Raw genomic sequence first — 15,414 nt, 5'->3', positions numbered from 1 at the left:
GCCACAAATGCTCATTTTAAAATAAAATTTCAGATGGCACTTAGAGGCTTTTGCATCTGAACTCTTCATATATTTAATATTTTGATCACGTTTTTCATACATTTTTAATTATATTAATATAGCACAATTGTATTTGCGTTGTATTTTGAACCAAATAAATGCAGCCTTGTTGAGCGTGATATTTTTTCCTCCCTGGTGGAGAGACATGAGTACAGCAGCATCAGAAATGAGCTCTTCTTCATACACTAGTCACCTGTTTGAGGGTGCTGCTGAGAAAGTAGATGAGCGACAATCCGAACACGACCCCCAGGACCCAACGCTTGCGCAGGAGCCGGCGCAACACCATGGAGGCGTTCTTCTGGATGTGCACCAGGTCCAGGTAACGTTAGATATGGTGGAGATCTAAATAATCGGTGATCTCACACGGAGAGATCCAGCTGACTGAATTAACACAGCATCTTTTGCATCGCGAACCCACACCGTCAGATCGGGCGTTTAAATCGTGTTGTATGACACCGTTATCCGACACAGGCCGCCTGTCGTTATGGATTGCCGTCAATAGTTAGACAAACTGCGAGTTTTAGAATCATTTAACCCATTTTATGCGTTAAATATTCTGGATGGAGACTTTAGCACTGATGCGAATCATTCTGACAGTTGCCGATTCAAAACAAAGCCAGCTAACGTTACCGGAGCAATCGAAACATGCACGGCGTTTATTTATTAATCAGATAAACCGAATGGATATAAACGACTAACATACAGGAGTGTGACGAGATTATCTGTCGAGTTCGTAATTCAATTTGTTTAAATATGACTTCCAGAAATCAAGCTGCACAACAACAGCCCTCTCCGTGCGGAAATGCGGAGCAACACCGCGTAGTGATTGGCTGGTCTTCGTAGGTACTTCCGGAAACAAAGCGGTTCACATCCGCTCTGCAGTCACTGACTGATGCTTTCATATTTCTGGCGTTTGTTAAAGAAAACATGACATTAAAAAGCGATTAGATAGTCGTTTACGCGTTTCCGTTAAAAGCCACGATGAAGGTAAGTTAAAACCATTCTGCTCGTTTCTAAAACATTTGGTCGCCGTTCGAACCGAATTCATCAATGGAAGACTCATTCATTCACTTGTTACACAATTGTGGCAATGTTAATTTGCTAACGTTAATAGTAAAATAAAATAATAAAATTATAGTTATTAGTACTATATCGCTGTCATTAAATACGAAGATGTTTTATATTTCTTCCTATCTATCCATCAGTCTATCTATCCATCCATCCATCCAGTTTACATGGTTTAGGCACGTGCATTTTTATATTACATTATAGTTTTCCTTTCAGTCAGTCAAGTTACACACTTGTTGTAGTTACTTTTAATTTAATAACAAACATTCAACTCAACATTCAATGTGTTGCCTTAATTTCAAGGTAAGATCACTCGTTTCTAGAACATTTGGTCGCCATTTAAACCGAACTGTATTTATCAATGGTAGACTCGTTCATTCATGACTTGTTACAAAATTGTGAAAGTATTCATAGTAAACAATATGGTAAAGTACTATTGTTATTACTACTACACCGCTGTCATCAAATACTAAGAGCATAGATAAATACGTCTTTTATTAAATAGATGTTACACTTGCACCAGAACAAAGTCTGTCTGTCTGTCTGCCTACCTACCTACCTGTCTGCCTGTCTGATCTATTTGTTCAGATTACTTTTTAGTTTATTTGTCCATCTATTCAGTTAACCACATATCTGCCTTTCTGCCTATATTTATTTATTTGTTCATTTGGCAGGAACAGTGTACATTAATTAGCATTGCTGCAAATGCATCAGAATAAGCCAGAAGGCTATTTTTCATCTGTTGTCCCTGGACTGATGTTAAATTGTCAACCTAAAAAAACATTACAAAAATATATTATCAATCAAACATAGTTAAGAAGCACTAAAATAGACGTAGATCTTAATAAAAAATGTATATGTACAAAATAAACTAAAAACACCAACATTAAATGTGTTGCCTTTATTTCAAGATATAAGTATTCTGCATGTTTCTAGAACATTTGGTTGTCATTTAAACCGAACTGTATTCATCAATGGAAGACTCGTTCATTCATGACTTGTTACAAAATTGTGGAAGTAATCATTTACTAATAGTAAACAATATGGTAAAGTACTATTGTTATTACTACAACACCGCTGTCATTGAATACTAAGACTCTTCTTAGACTAAGTATTCTTAGTCTAAGAGTATAGATAAATACGCCTTTTATTAAATAGATGTTAAACTTGCTACCAGAGTAAAATCTGTCCATCTATCCATCCATCGGTCCGTCTGTCTAGTTAACATCTTTTGTCCATCTATTCACTTATCCATATAACGTTATCTGCCTTTTTGGCTAAATACTTGCATACATGATTTATACACATGCACATTTATTTTACATCATAGTTTTTTTTCCTTTCAACCAGTAATGACATTTATTTTAGCATTTACACACTTGTTTGTAGTTGCTTTTAATTTAATAAATAATATTTTAATTAGTTATTTACAGTTTCAGTTGGTTCCTTACTTAGGGATATGATTGGTCTCAAAAGACTAAAAATATAATGTAATGTCACTATTTATTTATTTATTGTTTGTTTGTTTGTTTATGGCAGAGACTAGGGCCTGCGGGCGAAATTTGGCCCATGGTAACCTTTCATTTGGCCCACCATCCCATCTAAGAATAGAGGAAGAATGATGGCGATGATTTAGAGTAGGCATGGGCCAGAAAATCTTGGCTGTTTTAAAACCTTGACTTTTCCAAACCGCGGTATACCTTGAAAACGGTTATCGTCCCATGCCTAGTGTTGAGATTGTCATTTCAATTCTAAGGTAACCTGTTGTTTCTCTGTTTTATTGTTAAAAGTGAATTGAAATGTTTCGATTTAATGGTGGAAATTAATTAGATGTACTTTTAAATGTACATACTGTCACCCGACTGATAGAGGACAAATCATGGCAATGGCAGATTCTGCTTGACTATGTATTCAGAGTTGAATTTCACTTTGTTATAAATGTGATTGTTTCTGCTTTTATTGCGATAAGTTATCATTTTAAATGTTATACTGCATTAGTTAATATGATTTTAAAGTAATGTTTTCTAAAACTAAATTAGAAAATTCCCATGGCAACTTTAATGAAATATAGTTTGGTATTAGGTATGCTCATTTCGGTTAATATTGCCAACCGACAACCGTTGCTCGTTAACCGAATAATAACGGTGAACTGGTCAGATTAATATTAAATTACTATTTAAGAAATAAATAATTAATGTGTCTGATTTGCGTCTGACACATTAAATATTGCATTTTAAAATACTGATTTATTTTAACATGTGAACAACAGCATACAGAACATCAGAACAACAGCACATCTTCAAGCATCTGAAGCATTTTCAACAGCATAGAAAAACAGAATAAACTAAAAAAAAAGATTAAAATAAATAGTTTTGCCCTAGATATTTTTCACCTAAATGACAAGTTTAGATTACAAAACAGAATCACTGACTGAATCCTTTTTAATATCCGGCATATGCTGTTTGTCTAATCATGTCTTTTTTTTCCCGTCAAATGAAATTAGCAGGCTACCTCATATCGATCCCTCCACAGAAAATATGCATTTAATCAACAGAAACCCCACCTCTGCTTTTATTAGTTTGAAGAATGAAAAAGACGCGATTGATGTATGCTTTTTCAGCTCAGAGTTTGCTTTATTTCAACTGCGAGCACACAGTGTACAACGGCAAAAACGCGAGGCGTGCAGGGCGCCGCAAAACACTCACAGCCGTTAGTAAACTATCAAAAGATGCCCCTCACAACACATAAGTTTGCTGTGATCGTCCCCCAAACTTAAAAATATATATAATAAAATATTTTAATTATTCAACTAATACCATTAATCGGTTAAAAACGCACACTTTCAGTTAACATTTATTAATCGGTTATTATTAGCATCACTATTTGATATATTCACCTTCTGCCCACGGCTCTCAATGATATTTGGTTTTTGGCTCATTATGCAAAGAAGTTAGGGTACCTCTGGTTTATGGAGTATGAACGCTCCTGGAAGAAAGTTGCTAATTGTGTTAAATGCTAAAGTTTGTCCTTTTGTGTTTCCTAAGTGAAATGAAGTCATTATTAACATTTTTGGTCCTGTCTCTCCATGTTATGTCTACAATGTCCTCATCTAAACAGTTCTTTTGTTCTTTCATACACTGTCCTTTGTATTTTTACTTTATGTAAGTCTATTTTGTTTGGATTAAAATTATAAATATGAATCTATTTTTTTTCGACCCAGTTTTGGAGCTCCTGGTGATAAAGCGGGTGCCATGCAGAGACGCCACAGCAGCAATACTGAGGGCATGCCACCAGAAAGGTTGAATTTTTAGCTCATTTATTCCTTACATGTTTAGAATTCTATACTTATCGAATTATCTGGTCAGTAGCATTTGGTACTGAACCAAGCCTAGTCAACCAGCCTCGCTAGTTAAGACACATCCTCAGGAACGGTTACTAAATATGGGAATTACATTTAAATCAATGCTTTAGGCCTGGTAGAACAAGCTCAGCCTGTTTCTGTTGTGTATTTTTAACAGGAACAGGAGTCAGACTCTGGGTTCAGAGAGCAGTCTTGATGAAGGAGGGGTGTTTGACTGTCTGAAGCCAGACTCTCCCACTTCTCCCCAGCAGCTCTTCTCTGGTCTGGTGGGCGTCTCTGCTGGAAACGTGTCTTCAGCTCCCTTCCAGGCTGCAGGGCTGGTTCTGGGTTCTCCACCGGACGTCTTCATCCAGATGGCGTCCTCCACCCGGGACGAAGCCTCCTCGCACCGGACGGAGAACCCACCTTATCTTCCTCGCCCTTCTCAGCACCATCATCACCACCACCATCATCATCACCACTCTGGTCAACACCGCTCTGCTCTCCTGCATGCGGCTACTTCTGCTGAGAGACACGGCAGCAGAGAGGACGGAGGTGAGAATGTCTGAATTTCAATTAATAAAACACTAATCACATTATGGCTGCACAATATAAAGGGTGTCCGCGGGGTCTTAAAAAGTCTTAAATGTCACTTAAATATTGCATTGTAGGTCCTAAATCCTTTTAAAGAGCCCCTATCATGGGTTTTTAAAAATGAGCTTCCATGCAGTCTGTAACACAGCACTAAGTAAATGAAAATATCCAGCTGAGGTTTAAATCTGAAAGTGCGCCGTGTTTAAAACTGTATTAGGGCTGCACGATTCTGGCAAAAATATGAATCACGATATATATTTTTTTGCTTAAAATCAAGATCACGATTTTCTCACGATTCTGTAAATGTAAAATAAAGGTTAATATGATTGGCCTATTATTATTGTTCATTCTCAAACATATAGTAAAACAACAATAATAATATTAGGCCTATGTGTTGGTCTACTGTTGCTTAAAATGCAAAATGTTGTTTAGTCATTATGGTGGACTTGAACAGACTTTCAATATGTCCTGTTTGTTAATTCACAGTAAAATTATGACATCAGAATACAACTATTCATAATTATAAAGTTGATTTATTATGTTTAAGACATGTGCTTGTCATTTGTCATTGAGAGCATTATTAGACCATTTGTTTTCACTGGTAAAATGAGACATTTGTCATCATCAGATTCCTTCGTGCATTATATTCAACATTATATATAGGCTAGGATTGTTATACTGACACAGTAAACATTTATTTTCATACACAATCACTCTCATGGTTATGAGCTTTGGGTCATGAGTGAAAGGACAAGATCTCTGATACAAGCGGCCAAAATGAGTTTCCTTCGAAGGGTGGCAGGGCGCACTCTTATGGATAGGGTGAGGAGCTCTGACACCCAAGAGGAGCTCGGAGTAGAGCCGCTGCTCCTCCACATCGAGAGAAGTCAGCTGAGGTGCCTCGGGCATCTGTTTCGTATGCCTCCTGGACGCCTACCTAGGGAGGTGTTCCAGGCATGTCCCACTGGTAGGAGGTCTCGGGGAAGACCCAGGACACGGTGGACGGACTATGTCTCTCGGCTGGTCTGGGAATGCCTCGGGATCCCCCCGGAGGAGCTGGAGGAAGTGTCTGGGGAGAGGGAAGTCTGGGGTTCTCTCCTAAGACTGCTGTCCCCGCGACTCAGCCCCGGAAAAGCAGCAGAAAATGAATGAATGATTGAATGAATGAATGTATTCTTGCATTGAGCCATTTTCAATGACAGAGATTTTGACCACAAAATTGCAGCTAAAGAACTGTTACCAACTGACAAGCCTCAAAATGTAGCCACTTAGGACATGTATTTAACTGATAGGAAGAAACTTGATCACACTCATGCCAAAACATCATATCCCTCATGTTAGCTGCCCAATAGTATTGACAGAATGTGGGCAGCGCTAGCCCTTCCACTTCCACTTTTTGCAAGTGAGGTTTTGAAATTCTGCATGCCCTATATCCCCAAATGAAAGGGAAAAATCAAAACTGTTGATTCTTTAACAAAATAGTCGACTCTGAGTCAAATGAATGAATTGAGTTGGGTTCCGATCTTTTGCTTAAACACGTCAACGGTGATACTGTACATCACCAAATATGTAGTTCCAGATCTGGTAAAACATGAATGCGTTTTTCTTCAGACACTAGCGCAGCGCAGGGATCATGAGACTGATCATGACTCGAAGATGACAGATGGAGATTCGGCTGTGGGGAATAAAGGGTTCAAATTAATATTCACAACAACACCACAGTATAGCCAACCTAGTGCGGTGTTTGTTTCGATCATTTTTCGGATTTTGATACAATAACTTGCGCTTCAACACGGGATTTGCCAGCCATTTGCTATTAAAGCAAGGAGCAGCAGAGACTATTTTGTATGGGACATTGTCAGTAACTGTTCATATGGACCTGTTTCTTCTTTGTCCGGATCATAACATGTAAGTGTAATTAAAATTGTTGCCTCGTTTTCTGTAGTTATGTGAATATGTGTTTAATTGTGTGTTATAAGTTGTAATTGCCCCGCGCAGCTTGTATTCACTTATCGTTCATAGATCAGTGCTCGTACATTATTTCTCAGGTTAAACCTTCATGGGGCTATTCACATATCGCGTCCAAAACCCTATTGAAAGCGTGCTTCTTCCTTTACCAATTAAAATGCGTTTCTAACCTCCTGATCATCTGCTGTTTGTAGCTGCTATGTTCTTCCTACACACGCGTGGCGTGGTCGATTTTCAAAATAGTTCAACTTTTGCCACTGTGTGGACTAATACTGAATGTGTGTTGTTGATATTAATTGGGGTTAGCGTTAAGAGTAGAGTTATATGCTGGTGTTTACCTGTATTGCTTTGTTGCACTCCTGCATTGAGCTCACACATACTCTTTGCTAATTCATAGCCATGGTGGGCGCTGAACACAGTCGATCCAATCACAACAGACTTTGTCATCGGTTCAATCAGCGCCGATCAGCTTCACACTAAGGAGGGGTTTGGGAACAAATTAATCACCAAACGAATCAAATGGGAGTCGTTGGCATAATTGGGTAAAAATAAATGGGTATTATAAGACAATCAAAGTGTTTTTTTGACCTTACATGCATATCAGCTTGTTGTTGGAGACCCTTAAAACCAAAATATGACCGTTTATAATGCAATAAAGGGTCTCTTTTAACAGGTCTTAACTTCCCTAGTCCAAGAATAGTTCACCTATAATCTATCTCAATTTTTTTTTAAATGTATATATATATATAAGTTTTTTTTTATTGCAAAGAGATGCAATTCATGACAGCTTTTTACAGCAAATTCTCCAAATGAGTTTCCATAATCAAGGAAAGAAAACTAAAGCAACACATCCCTTTACGTGATCTTCCATTATTACAAAAACTATTTACCGAAGTAACTGGGCCATGCAAAAAAAAAATCTCTAGTTTTTAGCCCTGTATAAGTCTAAAATTTCATTCATAATGTCTTAAGAAAAAATTACTAACTTTTTAAAATAAACTTCAACGCTAGATGAACTTAATGTTAGTAGTTAAATAGTCTTTCAAACAGTGGTAATCACAACGAGGCATTTGGCAGTGAAGCTTATATAATTACGCATTAAAAATGTTTTGCATGTTTTTTTCTTCCTGTTATCAGGCGAAGATGCCTCTACACCAGCTCCTGCTCTCTCTGAACTCAAGGCTGTGGTCACATGGCTTCAGAGAGGATTCCCTTTTATCCTCATTCTCCTCGCTAAAGTCTGCTTTCAGCATAAGCTCGGTAGGTTCAATATATTATGATGCATAATTCATAATCTGTTGTCACTTGTCACTGAGATTGTGCTTTGTTTTCTACATTAGTGACAAAGTTATTAAGATTTACATAATATTAAGATGATTCTAGCATTATCATAAAATTGTTGTTATGTTATTAGGAGACGCGTTTCTTTGTTTTTCTCAGGAATTGCTGTTTGCATCGGAATGATCAGCACATTTGCCTTTGCAAACTCAACACTGAAGCATCAGGTGGCACTGCGGGTGAGATTAAATAAATATATATATATATATATATATAAATATAAATAATTTTTATTTTTAATTTTAACTTTCATTTTTAATTTAAAAAAAAACACAATTTTTTTATACTTTTGTTAAAGTACACACTGTATTTCTTCATATACAATTATGCACTTAAAGATGTGTATTTGCCTTCAAACAAGACATTACAGTGATATGTACAATTGAAGTCAGAATTACTAGCCCCCTTTTGAATTTTTTTCAAAGTTTAACAGAGCAAGGAAATTTTCACAGTATGTCTGATAATGTTTTTTCTTCTGGAGAAAGTCTTATTTGATTTATTTCGGCTAGAATAAAAATAGTTTTTAATTTTTTCAAAAACATTTTAAGATCAATATTATTAGCCCCTTTAAGCAATTTTTTTTTCAATAGCCTACAGAACAAACCATCATTATACAATAACTTGCCTAATTACCCTAACCTGCCTAGTTAACCTAATTAACCTAGTTAAGCCTTTAAATGTCACTTTAAGTGTCTTGGAAAATATCCAGTCAAATATTATTTACTGTCATCATAGCAAAGATAAAATAAATCAGTTATTAGAAATGAGTTATTAAAACTATTATGTTTAGAAATGTGTTGAGAAAATCTTCTCTCAGTTGAACAGAAATTGGGGAAAAAAATTAACAGGGGGGCTAATAATTCTGACTTCAGCTGTATGTTTTAAACAAAAGTCCCTTATGCTTTTTAAGGCTGCATTCATGTGATCAACACAGTAAAACAGTCAAATTGTGTAGCACAGAAACTATCAATTAATAATCACATGTCTGTAGCTTGTAACTCATGGGTGCTTTTGTGTTTATATATGCTATTGACGAGCATTATAGGACTTTTCATTTCTTTAAATTGAACTCTACAGTTCAACATATAAACTTCTATTGACATTTTTACTAGTTTGAAATAGGAATGGACTTAATTTTCAGCTGCCAAATATGATCAGCCAAAGTGATATTTTACAGCCGAATAAGGCTAGGTGATCTAATCGAGGTGATTTTTATGTGCATTTTGTCAGTAAAGCCCGTTCTAGTAAACCTCTAGAACATGAGTTCAGCAGAGTTTACTATACAGAGTCGTAGTACACAGCTAAGCTACGCAAAACAAAAATATAGTCTAAATTTGAATTCTGTTTAATCTGTCGATAATGACAGAGATAATAGCTGTTTGCACCACTTCTCAATGAACTACGACTGTAGTAAGTACTGCACGTGAAATTGCCACGTATAGTTACATGTTTTTACTCCATACTCGCCTAATAACTACAGTCGAGTGTTTAAAAAAAAAAATCCTTCTGTGGGATAATTCCATAGTCGTGTGTATTAGTCAGGCTGTAAATAAACGCAGTTAAATTTTCAGTTTGTTCAACAACCGCTATTTTTCTCGGGTGTGTTTGGACAAGTTTGTGTGTGTTTTTTTTTAACACAATTAATTCAAATCGTGCCGTGTGTTCTTGAGAAGATGTGGATTACAATCAAAGCTTTGCTCAGTCACTTTTGTGATTTTTCAGTTTGATTAATAGCCCAGCTTCACAGCCGAAAAAAATACTTATTTATCAGTATAATTCAGATTATCAGTGTGATTTATTATGGAGTTTAAAATCTGAATTTCACAATCTGAATTTCTGGTTTTGAATTTAAGAATGTTGAAATTGATGTTCCGAATTTCTTTATCTTGAAAACTTGAAACTGTATTTTTACAAACTGGATACCTGCAGTCCATAAATTCAGACCCCAAAAAAACTGAAGTTTGAAAATATGTCTATAAAAATCAGTTGTTAGATGTTCAATATTCAAGTTAAGAAATTCAAATTCAAATTAAGAAATTTTAATTCAGTACCATTTTTAATGGCATAAAATTAATTCTTTCATTTTCTTTTCGGCTTAGTCTCTTTCTTAATCAGGGGTCGCCACAGCGGAATGAACCGCCAACTGATCCAGCATATGTTTTATGCTGCAACTAATCACTGGGAAACATCCATACACACTCATTCACACACACAATCATACACTACGGACAATTTAGCTTACCCAATTCACCTATACCAAGGGCCAGACGGAATCTGCAGATGTTTTTTGCTATTTCTGCGGAGAATTTTTGTAAAAATCTGTGGATTTCTGCCGAATTATTTTGGGAGTATCATAACTAAAACCTTAATATGTGAAATAAAAAAATTATATCTTTTTAACTTTAATTTTTTGCTTAAAATGCAAATCCAATTAGATTCACTTCATTTGGTAAACAAAGCAAGTCTCTCATATAATATATCTACTAAAAGACAGAAAATATTACTGTACAAACTGCATTGTTCATAAATCAGATGAACATTTTCATATTAGTCAATAATATTACTGAAATTAATTAAAAAAGTGAATAAATATAGATTTACACACATTTACTCAAGTAAATAAACAGAATTAATGATGGGCTAAAAATCTGCGGAATTCTGCGCGCGCAGATTCCACGTGGGCCTGCCAATACCACATGTCTTTGGACTGTGGGGTAAACCACAGCACCCAGAGGAAACCCATGCGAACACGGGGAGAACATGCAAACTCCACACAGAAATGCTAACTGTCCCAGCTGAGACTCGAACCAGCGACCTTGCTATGAGGCGATCGTGCTACCCACTGCACCATCATGACAACTAATGGCATATAATACCCAGTTCTATTAAATTACAATTGTTAATAATTCAAACCACACTAAACTGAACTAAATTGAACCTAAACTCTTGAAAACTGGACTGGCACAGTTTCAATTGCAATTTACTAGAACTTCTATGTGAAGCTGCTATGACACAATCTACATTGTAAAAGCACTATAGAAATAAAGATTCATTGAATTTAAAATAAACACAATTCAAATTCAGATTGTTTCGGCATATTTTAATCAGTATTAAGTTAAGTTAAATTTGAAAGGTTTACAAAATTATATTGTTTATTAAAATAATAATGAATTATTACAGTGCATTTTCATTTAAATAAACCTGTAAAATAATTGAAAAGGCTATGTGATCTGATGTATTTTCAGGAGGAGAGGTCTGTGTTTACCACCCTCTGGATTATGGTGTTTCTCGCTGGCAATATTGTGTACGTGTACTATACCTTCAGTACTGAGGAACTTCACAACAGGTACAGGCTCATTCATACCTGATTCCATTTTTTATTTACTTTATGCATTTAAAACTTTTCATTTTCTTCATGTTGTCATTTTGCAGAGTGATCTCTCATTTTATGTTTGTGTCTATCAACATTTGTGAGTATTTAGTTTCCCATCATTTTTTGTTTATCCACATTTTGGTTCACTGAGCTTTTATTGAAGCATTCACTGGTTTTGATATTATGTTTTACATTTTTTTGTTATCGTTATTAGGGTTGGGTTGATAGATGATGCCATCATCCATCGGTGATGGCCGATAGACATCACGATGCTGAGCCGCCATCGTGAACCTTCACCCCGCCCCCGTCGCAGCCTCAATAAGCTCGTGAAAAATACACACTTAGGCCCCGTTTACACTAATACGTCTTAGTTTTAAAACGGCATTTTAGAACGAAAATTATCCACGTCCACACTGGCGTTTCATCTAGCATTTCTTATAAGCCCTCCTTCCACACTATACCGCTGAAAACGCAGATCTTGTGACCAAACACATCGAATAGATTATCAAGGATGTACCGCTGGATCGCATCTCACTATAGTTGTTAAACGTGATATTTAATTATTCTTGTCTCCATCTAACGACTCTTCGGTCTTTTGAATCTGTCAGGTAACGTGTCACAACGTGTACACTGCTCTTTCGCTTTCACGCTTGTACTTCGTAATTTTAGCCAAAACCTCAGATACTGTTGGTTGTGCACCTTTTTTACCAACCAAGTTTGTTGACGCCATTATAACGACACAGATCACTCTGCCCATTCATTTCGCAGACTTGTCTTTATTTATTTATGATTTGGTTATGGGTAAAACAGACCATACGGGTCAGGTAGTTGAAACGGTGGGCTACAAATAATTTATTTATCATGAATTAATTAATATACATGAATAATTAATTCACCACCGCCTATGAGGACGATGCCATCGGCCATCGCGATGTTTAACATTAGACATTGTACGATGCCAAATTGGTCGACATCGCCCAACCCTAATTGTTATATCTAAGTATACAATACTTTTCAAAAGTTTGGTGTTGGTAAGAACATGTGTCATTTTTGCTCATTAAGCCTGTATTTATATGAGAAGAATTGCAGTAAAACGGTAATATTTTAATCTGGATATTTTGAACTTAAACAACAATTATAGATTTTGGTTGTACGTTTATAGCCTGAGGAATAATCACGGTTTTACGGTTATCATAATCATTATGCATTCATTAATTTCAAAGCACTACTTGTTTAGAAAATCACACGAAAACTCCTTATATTTTAAAGTGTTATTTATTGCTGCTCAGTAACCAAATAATAAAGCACAAAATAATATTAAAAACAAACAATAGTTCATTTCTCTCTTTGGACTTAAAAATAAGTGAAAAAGTTTTTGATTTTAAACATAAGTAATAATTTTACACTGAAAATAAATGACAGAACAATGAATTAATAAATAAATAAAAATAAGAAAAAATAATAGTATTTTATTATATATTAGCTAAGTATTTACTGTTGTTATCGTTTGTGTCCATGCACAATCATTTTAATAATTTGTAATGATTCGTCTAACACATCTTTCGTTTACGTTGCACTGAAAGCTGCTACAGAGATGTTTTCAACTGGATGAGCCTGGAAGGCGCAAGCATGTAACACCACTTGTGCATCGATCCCAACATGCGCATGCAAGTGGCTCGCCTCCATTGGAAATAACTAACTTGCGCAAGGAAAAAATGCGATATGTGAATGGCTCGCTGCTGCTAGGTGTCTTATCCATAGTTAATCGAGTGTTCATGTGTATTAGCCTCGGTGTACAAACTCTGAACTAGCGCATAGTTTGTGCAGCAGTTTCATTCCATGCAACAGAAACGCGGTGTTGAGAAGCCTTTACGATTAATTAACCGTGAAGAATTAAAGCGCTTTAATAGTGAAATCGGTTAATCGTTGCATTCCTACTCGCATGATCCTTCAGAAATAATTCTAATGTCAAGGAAATGTTTATATTAATATTATCAATGGTGAAAACAAATGTTTATATGTAATAATATATATTAATATATATTTTCCATGATTCTTTGACTAATAGAAAACTGTTAAAAATAACAGCATTTATTTGAAGTAGGACGTTTTTTTTGTCACATCTACTGTCTCTCAATCTGATTTAATGTATCCAATTATTTAAAAAAAATGTATTGGCATCAAACTTTTGAAGGTTGTATATCACAAATATATACTATAAATATATTCTACACAATTATGATTTTTTAAATGATATTTTTATAAATAATACTGCAATTTACTCAATAAAACAAATTGTAAAATAAAAATACATATTTTCTCCCCTCAGCCTTATTTTTGCCAAACCAAACATCAACAGTTTTGATTTCTTTGACCTGATCTGGGCTGTAGGAATAACAGATTTTGTGCTGAAATATTTCACCATCGAGCTCAAATGCTTCATACTGTTCCTGCCTAAAATCATCCTCGCCTTCAAGTCCAAGGTAAGTCTGTAACTTACTACGTTTCATATTACTTCATTGTATCTCATCATGAAGAACAGTCATCCAGTATAAATGTAGCAAGGAGACTGGTCAAGAGATTTTGAATTTTGGCAAACCGATGCCCATAACTCTATTCATTGAACAGGATGGCTAATATGTATTTGAATCTTTCTCTTTTGAATGTTTGCTTTCTAACACCATAACAAATAGACTGAACCAATCATTTGAGTAGAGTAGAGTAGAGTCTGACCCAGGCCTGACCCAACTGCATGTGTCTCATATTTCCCAGCAACACAACCACAGAAGTGCCAAATACAAACGCGGCATCAGCAATCTGTTGCTATTAACGTTAAGAACTTTGATTGACATTCAAACATCGAATCCAATATGTTCATGGATCATGACTTAATTTGAATGGATGGAGATTAAAAGATGTGTTGATAAAAACATGAGATGATAAAAGAATGTGTTTATGTAGCCTGTCATAATTTGTGTAGACTATGAGGAATACAAGGGAGAATAACATGTAATTAGAATAGACAGAGATTCAGCATTTCAGGAGCTCTGCTTTTTCAAATATGGTGTTTCTGTTCCACTTATCGATTACGGTAACCCCTTGTCCTAGCTGTTCATATTTCTAGTCCAGCAATGTTTTAGTGCTACTTGAGAAACCGTTTTCCTGGTTCAGAGCCAGTGCTTTGGGAATCGATTTTGACTCTGGCTCTGAACCATCACTCAAACTGCATTGGTAGAAAAGGAGTAATTACAGGAGAATTTCATAACAAATTAGCAATCTTAAAATTTTAAGACCGGGACACACCAAACCGACTCCAAACTAGCAAAGAAAAAAATTCAACTATGTTGTTGCCTCGTGTTGGTTCATGTCTGGTTCCGTCTGGACCAAAAAGCTGCCCATGAACACTCCAAACAGACAGCAGCCAGCTGATTCAAGAGCGTGTGTTCTGACCCATAGGGGGCAGTACTTTGTTTTCTTGTTCAGAATGGGAAACTGGAACTTCAGACGGACATGCAACGTGTTAACAAATCAGTGTTTAGTACCATTATCACAGTTATTGTCAATCACCATAGAGGGATTCACTCACACAAATATTTCTGATAATTTAATAGTCCTTATCATTTGCACATATTTGTGAAATGTAGCAAAATTACATCTGGCCACTTTGTGTTCC

At 35.8% G+C, this 15,414-nt stretch overlaps 1 protein-coding gene across 2 annotated transcripts in view; it reads left to right on the top strand.

Annotated features, from left to right (window-relative positions):
• The first annotated feature begins 281 nt into the window (after positions 1-281).
• The window catches only part of rnft2 (ring finger protein, transmembrane 2), a 31,689-nt gene continuing 16,556 nt past the window's right edge, over positions 282-15,414 (top strand). Inside the window, exons 1-7 of one of the 2 annotated variants that reach the window (XM_056457382.1) lie at positions 282-379; positions 4,349-4,426; positions 4,647-5,023; positions 8,168-8,290; positions 8,471-8,547; positions 11,614-11,714; positions 14,071-14,224. In XM_056457382.1, coding sequence (XP_056313357.1) covers positions 282-379; positions 4,349-4,426; positions 4,647-5,023; positions 8,168-8,290; positions 8,471-8,547; positions 11,614-11,714; positions 14,071-14,224 — 1,008 coding nt within the window. Of the gene's footprint in view, positions 380-934; positions 1,048-4,348; positions 4,427-4,646; positions 5,024-8,167; positions 8,291-8,470; positions 8,548-11,613; positions 11,715-14,070; positions 14,225-15,414 lie in introns of those variants that run through there. The other variant, XM_056457383.1, reaches the window with a different exon arrangement.

This window comes from Danio aesculapii, chromosome 5 (assembly GCF_903798145.1).
Source record: "Danio aesculapii chromosome 5, fDanAes4.1, whole genome shotgun sequence".
Taxonomy (NCBI): Eukaryota; Metazoa; Chordata; class Actinopteri; order Cypriniformes; family Danionidae; genus Danio; species Danio aesculapii.
This window is presented reverse-complemented; position numbering and strand designations above follow the sequence as displayed.